The sequence below is a fragment of the Dendrobates tinctorius genome, unplaced genomic scaffold, assembly GCF_039654945.1.
Source record: "Dendrobates tinctorius isolate UK_male_01 unplaced genomic scaffold, ASM3965494v1 ptg000152l, whole genome shotgun sequence".
Taxonomy (NCBI): Eukaryota; Metazoa; Chordata; class Amphibia; order Anura; family Dendrobatidae; genus Dendrobates; species Dendrobates tinctorius.
This window is the reverse complement of record NW_027361819.1, coordinates 1,025,254-1,034,524: the sequence shown is the minus strand read 5'-3', so window position 1 is coordinate 1,034,524 and position 9,271 is coordinate 1,025,254. Positions and strand designations below refer to the sequence as shown.

At 41.5% G+C, this 9,271-nt stretch overlaps 1 protein-coding gene across 3 annotated transcripts in view; it reads left to right on the top strand.

The window, feature by feature from the left end:
• Positions 1-1,697: 1,697 nt before the first annotated feature.
• Positions 1,698-9,271, top strand: part of LOC141050665 (uncharacterized) — a 29,744-nt gene continuing 22,170 nt past the window's right edge. For 2 of the 3 annotated variants that reach the window (XM_073547259.1, XM_073547258.1), the window contains exons 1-3: positions 1,698-1,978; positions 5,504-5,833; positions 7,964-8,251. In XM_073547259.1, coding sequence (XP_073403360.1) covers positions 1,879-1,978; positions 5,504-5,833; positions 7,964-8,251 — 718 coding nt within the window. In that variant the 5' untranslated portion in view covers positions 1,698-1,878. Of the gene's footprint in view, positions 1,979-5,503; positions 5,834-6,958; positions 7,066-7,963; positions 8,252-9,271 lie in introns of those variants that run through there. The other variant, XM_073547260.1, reaches the window with a different exon arrangement.

Sequence of the window (9,271 nt, the reverse complement as noted above, 5' to 3'; positions counted from 1 at the left end):
CACATGCAGACATTTACAAATATTTAATTACACGGAATTTTAAAATGTATAAATTTAAAAAGTTTAAATCGTAATTTTCATTTTTCTAAATTAATTTCCAATACAATTGCTTACAAGCCCACAGCGAATCCTTTGTACTCCCTTTATGGTTTCCCGAAAATCGCAACCGAGTCATTTTTATTCTGTGCTGAATTCACATCCAAAGCAGAGATCAAAATAGAATTAGTCACAGATTATGGATTTTACTTTCCCACATAACTAATTTAGTTCCAAAAAAGAATAGTAATTTATTTGGAGTAGTAATGTAGTTACCCCCTAGCAGAGCTCACCTCCCATCGGTGCCACGTCATGCGCCCGTTCTCCACCGGCCTGGTTTCCATGTTGCAGCGTTCTCTCCTTTGCCGCATCATGTGTGATCTCTCAGAAGCCGAACGTCTGCATTTATAGCCGCTGCTATTCTTCTATTATGTGGCTGCCGGATGAGTGATGGATGACGAGGCCTGGCGCAGAGATAAAGGGCATCTGTATGTGTGCGATTAGTGACATTTACGTAGGACCGAAGCGGGGTGACGAGAAAGGACATCTATGCCCTTCTGTTCGGACAGCTAAAAAGAAAAAAAAAAAAACAAAAGTCCTCAATGTGTTTTATAGTTCAAGGTTTTTTTGCGTTTTGAAATTTGGGTTCAAAAATGGAAAAAGAACAAATGGAAGTGACGTCCCTTACGACAAAACATGGTGACCCAAAGGTGGCCATATGCATTAAATAAAAGTCTGATGGTTGAGAAAACACTGATCACATGATGAACGATCGTTGTGACGATGAAGCCATATTGGCCAATACAGTTGTATGGAGACTTCTCTACTGAGATCTTCAAATGCAAAAGCCTAAAACCAAAACAACCATAATCTTGGATGCTGCAAAGGAAAATAAAATAACACAATAACTACAGTAATTTTTTTAAAAACTTTTATTATTACAACATTTAAACAAATTTGAATACCCTGACTAGAATCGTAACAACTCCCATCATCCTCCGCAGTTGCTGATATTAGGACACTACTTTTATGACCCATTGTTGTAGGCCTCACATTGGAGAAACAGTATGGCGGCTCCAATACACAACTCTAGTTTCCGAATATTTCAGAAGCTAAAAAAATAAAAATTCAACTTGGCCCCAGCTGAACGGGTCTGTGTGCCTCGGCCTAATGGGCCACAAAAATGGAACAATTAATGTTAAAAGACTTCTGAACGGTGTGAGGCAGACGTGTGATGTAAGAGCTGTAGCTACAAATCCTCAGGCATCAGCTCTTCGTCATCTGAGGCTACCTACCACATCACCAAGCCTTTGAAGATACTGAAGCCTTGACAGTGGAGCCTTCTGCTGGCATGGCCCTCAGCAAAAGAGACTCTCAGGACCATGAGGGGACCTCGTCCAATATGCTGCCGACACCCAGCATTCCCGTCAACAGGAGTTAATTTTTTTTGAAATGCAATAGTAAAATGTCCAACTTCTGACACATGTCCTACTGCATGTTCTACTGTTAATAAAAACGGTGTCAAGTTCATGTTTCATCGGCTATTATGAGAGCAGGCCATCTTTTGCTTCCTTCAGAGGAAAACCAATAGGAATACTGGGAATGTGTTTATATTCCCAGAACAAAACTGCTCCGCTTAGTTTCACTTTCCCAAGGTCAATGTATAAATCTGCACAGGGCTTGAAACTTTCTGAAAGCTGGAGGAGACATATAAATGAAGGAAACTGTTCTAGTGTTTTACAGGTCAGAGGACAATCCACAGAAAATCCAGGCATTCGCATTCCCAGCACAAAGCTCCTTCCTTTCACTTTCCTGTCATCGTGGACTAAATTTGCACAAGACATGATGACTCTTTCTAAAGCCCTGGGAAACAGGTTTATAAATAAAGGTACCGCTATGGGGCAAACGATAACCCTGCTGCTTCTCTTCCTCGGTCATACATGTGAGTGTTTTAATTACTTGTTTCACCCTGCTTTATAGACCTTGTTTACCAGCTCCCTCACAGATGGCAGCCATAACCCCACCCTTATCCCAATCTATTGTCTTCTAGTTATAATATACCTAGTGATTCTCACAAAGTAACCTGGACTTATACACATATTGTAGATGATCTGTTAGGTTCAATTTCGTGTGTTACAGCCTTGCTAATGATACATTGTTGTGTAGTGCTGATGGTCAATCGTATGCATCATTTTAAGAACAAAACAATATAACTTATTAAATGTCAATTTCACCTCTGCTACATTTGTAAGTTTCTTTCTTAGCTATCCCATATTACTTACTGTTTGTAAATCCACATATCATATAAAATCATTACACATATACATTATTTATATACCGAGGTTGATATATTGATATTTATAGGACAATATGCTTGGGAGAAAAAATGTTGCATTCAAAACTTTGTTGTACTGATAATTTCCCCCTAAGGTCAGGGTCACACTAGCGTATAAATCATCGCCATGAGGATTTTTTTCTCACTTTGTCATCCGTGTGCTGTCCAGATGCAATCCGTTTTTTTACTCAGCAGCTATTAATCTTTTAGTTTCCTATGCTACAGAACTTTAATGTATTCGTAAATATCAGATGTTATACTGACTGCATCTGATTTTTTTTTCCTGCACCCATCAGGTTTCAAAGTCAAATCTCACCATGCTGCAATTTTTTACTCACGCCGAATATGCCAATCTGCACGGTCTCATTGAATAACATTGGTCCAAGTGCAATCCGATAATTTGAATGAGACCAAATAGGGATACTTCTTTCCTCTAGTGCATATTTTTCACTAGTTCACCGAACTTTAACTTTTAGTTTTTCAGTATGGTTTATGAAAAAAAATAAATGTCATTGAAAATTACAACTTGTCCTTGAAAAAAAAATCAAAGCCATGAACGGTCAGGTTTAAGACGAGTAAATATGAAATCCAAAAATGAAAAAGGCACTTACTCAAGTCATGAAGGGGTTAAATCTAGTATCATTAAGAATTCAAGGCCTTTAAAGGGAATGTACAAGATGTACAAGATTCTTAGATCATGACTATTTTCTGTGTTACGAGCATGTACATGAAAGGAGAACCGGCATGTTGAACACCGCGCCCTACTTGCAGGCAGCCGGTCATAGACCCAGAGGTGCTGAGCAGCTTCCCTCTGGCAGCATTTTCACTGCTCATTTGCTTATGTCCCCGATTGAACTTGTGCAGTTGCTGTTATCATGGACAGGAATTTTGCTGATTTAATGAACGGTGACACACTAAACATGGCAAAAAAGACTGTTTACATGTGCTAGTGGTCAGGTTTCTGTTCATAAAGTTCTTGTAGGTTTCAGTCTGCAATCTCTATTCCAAATAGGGTTGCAATGGGCAGAGTTATAGTGTAGGCCCGGACATGACGGGTTTTGGAAGTAGGCAGCCAGGAAAATGTTAATAGAAGCTGAAGGGGAGTGGAGTTAAAGTTCAGGTCACATGGGTTGGGACTCTGTATAGGATTGGGTAGGAAATTGTGGGATGGGGTCGGGAAAGAAATTTAAAAGTTCCTTAAAAAGAAGAGGAGCATCAGGATCATCATCTTCTCTTAAGATCCAGGATCAGTGAACATCACCATGGCCCCAGCATTAATGTCGTCCCTGGAAGCTGCAGCAGAGGTCTGGGAATAAGTGTCATGATCCATGCTGGATCATGACAGATAAAATGCACTAGTAACTTTTTTTTTCTTGCACTGTGGTGGTTTCAGTTCTAGTTTTGCCCCCGGTGGCCCTTAGGGTCATTGCACTTGATGTTTTCTTTGCTTTGCCTTTTCCCCCCCGGTGGTCACTGGGATTATAGCAGCCTTTAGCCCCTGATCATTTGACCATTCCCTTTTCCTAAATAGGGTCACATGGTCTATGTGCAGGTGTTGGTGATATTGCTCATTTCCAACCAAGACAGGTGAAGGAAGGAGAGAGTGAGTTCCTGGCAGTTCAGTCAGAGTCCTGGTGTGGAAGGAGTCAGAGAGGATTTCCTTGCAGCTCTGACAGAGCTTGGTGGCAGCTATTCAGGAGGAAAGCTGCATTCTGGTGGTGGACTCTGTTGCTGGGAGCAAGAGCAACAGAGCAAAGCTAAGTGGTGTTTCCCTGTTTTGTATTTTTCCTTGGTGTGTATTAGTACAGCGGTGGGGCCAATGCCTGCACCACCCAGCTCCCTAGTAAGGGATAGGTGTAGGGTGTGCTAGGGTGACAGGTTTCCTGATCGGCGCCCGGTGCGGAACCGGCCTAGGGATCGTTAGGAGTGGAGGGACACTGACTCAGGGGAGTGCAGGAGGTCTCCACGTCCCCGCTCCCTATCGCAGGGCCAACCGTTGTAACTGTTGCCCCTTTCCCCGTGTCTTGTTGTTAGTACCAGCCTGCGGGTCACGTTACACAGGACAGTTACACGTGCCTTGTCTTGTTGTTTTAGTTACCAGCTGAGGATGAGGAGCCCGTTGGTAACTCCTAGGCCACCACAGAACCAGGTGAGAGCTGCAGCGTGTAGAAGCACCAAGATAAAGGCCAGGCGGCATAGGGACTGGAGAAAAAAAAAAAAGAAGAGGTGAAACTTCCAGCCTCTGCTTCTTCCCTTCCGGCTGCTTCATCTTCAGGAGCGGTCCCAGCCAGTGCCTTCATGGGGCACAGCCTGGTGTGGTAAATTGGTGGCGAGTAGTACTGCGCCATCCAGAGCCGGAAGTCGGGCCTGACGTCACGGGGCGTGCAACTGGCTTCTTCCCCTGCAGCATCATCTTCCGCAGCAGTTTCAGCCAGCCCTCCGCTGGTGCCCATGGAGGGCCCTTTGCGGGGTATCAGTGGGGACTAGTATCCAGAACAGAAAGTTGGGCCAGGATGACGTCACGGGGAGAGCAAATGTCTCTTCCCTCTCCAGAATTGTCAGGGAGGTTTGGAGTTGCCCATCATTGCTCTGCAGTCAATTTTCATATTTCATGTTTGCGTGCTATAGCGCTACAGAGTGCTAATTTGTTACTTGTATATGGAGAGGACTTTTCTCAATAAGCACCTGTTCACACCTGATTTCTGTTTGGAAGTGACTGTCAGTCTTTTGCCATTTCTCCCAGTAATATAGGCTGGGTGTGAAGTCTGTGTCTCTCCCAGTATTATAGGCTGGCTGCAAGTTTGGCTGTCTCCCAGTAATATAGTCCGGATGCGAGCGCTGTATATCGCTACAGACAATAAAAGGCAGTATATAGTATGGATGCTGGACTGGTAGCCTGGGAGCAGCAAAGGACACTTGTGTGCCTGGTATATGATTGCCAGAGATAAGCAAATTCATGTAATAGAGCTAATTTCTCCAGGTGGAGGATCAGGAATGAGCTCCATACCACACAAAGCTCTGCTTGACCATGAACATCAGAAGAGTTCATTTGTTTTGTCTCCATTCTAGAAGATTTTGATACTCCGACCCTGAAGCTAGAGAACCATTTAATACTCCCATTTATTCTTACAGGTGGTGCCCTGGAGGTCACTGTTCCTTCCTCACAAGTTGGGATAGATCAGACTGATGTTCTTCTGCCTTGCACCTTCAATGTGGAAACATTTCCTCTACAACCACACTACTTGTCCATCTTCTGGTATTTCGGAGAAAATAAAATTGCAAGATACGACACAAAGACAAAAGGGTCTACTTCACGATTTGTCATTGATGATCAGAAGGTCAAGAAGGGCGATGCCTCTCTGACCATCCAAAATGTGACCGTCTCCTACCAGGGTACATACACGTGCACTGTGGTTTACGGTCTGGACATTCAAGAAAAGAAAATTCAGTTACGTATTCTTGGTGAGCCCAGTATGTGATGGGTCTATAATGGGGGGAGAAGGTTATGTTGTCTGTGGCCGTGCATACAGTGTACCTCACGTCTGTATTGTTAGCCTGTTGCCTTGCATATGCCACCAAAGAATTCAAGTATTTTGCGATGTAGTCACAAAATTTTAGTCTTAATGCCACGTTCAGTATTTGGTCAGTATTTTACACCACTATTTGTAAGTCAAAAAATGACTCCCGACCTATTTTTGGAAATTGGCCAAAAAGGCTCCTATACATTAAAGTTGGCTAGTTCGGCATATGGTTGCACAGGACATTTGGTACATTTTAGGTCATAAATAATACATTGCTGGGTCACACCCCTATACTAGGCCACACAAACTTTTTGAAAGGTGACAAGACAAAAGCATAAAAGTCCGAAATGTTTGTGCAAAACAGATATGACCATTTCTGCCCAAAAACAGGAGCCAACTAATAAATTATTTTCCATGTGGTAATTGTCCCTTTAGCCGGTTTCATCTCACCTCTCAGTTCCAGATAAGGGGATGTTACTCACCAAGTCCAAGTTTATATTTTCTTCTGTCCTTGTGGTTTTTACTACATTGGAAAAACAATTTGACCACTTTTTGTTAGTTTCAGTCCATCACTTCAGGCAAGGGCTAGCGTAGACCCATTCAACATGTTCAGGAGGTCCATCATAGGAGGTCCATCATGTTTTAATTACAATCTTTTGAGGCATTTTTGAAGAGTGAGGATATTTGACTTAATTTTGACCTAATTTTTGGGGACGGACGTGGATTTTAGATGGATCCTCATCATTTTTCCCCATTCAAGGACTGGTAAAAAGCATCGGAAAGCGCAAAGCGGACGTTGTCCATTTAAGTGTTCAATTTCTTTTAATGGGATGGCAAGACCAACCTTTCACAAAATTGAATTTTGGTGCTGCACCCAAGATCCCGATCATTTGGTGGTAAAATACGTCCACAAGTTATAGGATGCCGAGGCAGATATGATATATGGTGCCAGAATATTTTCAATTCCCCTAAATAATAAATATTCCCCAAATTCTTTAGGGTTAGGTACAGATTCAAATGTTGTAGACAAGGTTGTATTTATTTATTAACCTTTTTTTCTGAACAGAATTGAAAAAAATCATAAACATTGAAAACATGAAAAACGGAAATAACATAAGACTTCTCTACTCAACAAAATTGATATGTCAACCAATATGTGAAGATTTTCTGAGGGTAACTACAGCACCAAATTTTTCAATCCTAGTTGATAAAAGCAAATGACTGCTGTAAGGTGGTAAAGGGGTTGTCCACTACTAGGACAACATCTTCTTGATCTAAATGTCTGGCCTTATAAAATAAAAATGCCTATACTCACCTCTCGTGCCGATGCCGTTCCAGCGGTGTCGTTACTCGTAGTCCTGGGGCTTCCGTGCTGTTTTTTGTGACACGTGAACCTGGCGCCCAATAAGTGATGTCAAATTGAACATGAACAAGAAATCCGGGCTTCAGCTGATCTGACTCTTCACGTTCAATTTTTCCAAAGGCGGGGACATTGACGCCAGCCCTAATTGGGCGCCACGTTCACATGACATAACTGCACTTGAGCCCCGACATCGCCAGTGCAGACACCGCTGTCACGGCGTCGCCCCGGGAGGAGAGTATAGGCTTCTTTATATATAAACGTGGGGTATGAGAAGGGGCTGTCCAAGTAGTGGACAACTTCTTTAAGTATTCTTTGACTTTTGGTGACTAAATAAAAAATGTTTCTCCAGAATTTCCAGTCTTCAGTTAGGGCTTTCAGGCTAATCCCAAATACATGTTTATGATTCTTCATGATTCTCCCTATACATCTTGTTGCCAATTATCTATAAAGAAAATTTTTCACCTCCCTATCTGAGAACGGCATGACGTACGGGCAGAAACCCCAATTCCAGTGACATCACTGGGCTGCTTGCTGCAATTTTGATAAAAATCTAAATTTTTTTATCTGTCGCAGAAAACAAAATAAAAGCGTCTCACCCAGGTCTTTTCAATTTTCTTTTTTTTTTTTAAATCAAAACACCTAATGACAAATAAAAGTGATTTTTTTTTGATTTTTTTTTACAGAAACTAATAAAATTTCTCTCCCCAGCTGCTCCTCGGGTCAGTATGAAGGTTTTCAGGACTCTTGAGGGTAACGATCAGATTTATGTGTGTGAAGCAACAAACTTTTTCCCAGAAGAAGCGACAATGCGCTGGTTATTGGATGGGAAGAGAATCGATTCTCCACCCCGACAGAGTAACCACAGATATTTCAATAAAGAGATTTATCATCAGATTCAGAATAACAAGAACAATCCACCATCCCAGATCTCCTGCGAGGTCCAACATGAGGCATTAACAAGTCCTATAAAGATAACAGAGGAAGTCAGACTGGCCCGTAAGTCATCAACACCATTATTTTACTATCAGGTTATGGTCACGTTCACATGTTCAGTATTTGTTCAGTATTTTACATCAATATTTATAAGCCAAAATCAGGAGAGGAACAATCAGAGGAAAAGAATCATAGGAACACGTCACCACTTTTGGATTTATCACCTACTCCTGGTTTTGGCTACAAATACTGATGTAAAATACTCTTCAAAATTCTGCAGTGGGGATGTGGCCTAAATAATTTTTTTACCTTTATTTTCATTGATGCAATTCTCCAGCAGATACCATACAATACAAATTACCTCGATGATGGTCACAGGATATTGTAACTCTCACCCTAAAAGCTAAGGGGGAACCACTTTCAACACACACCATTAATGAAAAATTAAAGGAAAACCATCATTAGAACACGACTGATTAAAACAGATTTTTTTTTTAAAATGTCAATTTGTTGTTATATAACACAATCTGTAAATAAAAAATAGAAATCTTGCAATTTTCACGCACGGGGCTGCTTTACACTCATATTTCCTTTTGTTTCAGGAAATAACGCAAGTACATTAGTCACAATAGTCGGATCCTGATCCTATCATTTGTACTGAAGTGTCCAATGAGCGTGTGCACAGGTCATTGTCAAGGAAGGGGGGACTCTGGTAGGAATCCAATGGATCCTGCTGTAAAACAAGATCCCTGTATAGAGGATAAAGAGTGGCAGGTTATATATATATATATATCTCAAACTTAAAATTATTTATCGGGCTCAAAAGTAATTGGACAAAATTAACTTTACCATAAATAAAATCTCATTTTGGATACTTTGTAGAGAATTCTTTACAGCAATGACGGCTTCAAGACTGGAAGCCACAGATGTCACCATTGCTGGTTTCTTCCGGAGTGAGGCTTTACCGCCTTTACTGCAGTGACTTCAGTTGTTGCTTTCTGCCTTCATTTTTATCTTCAGCCTGTGAAATGCTGCTCAATGGGCTGAGATCTGGTGAGCACTCGGCCATTGCAGAATATTCCA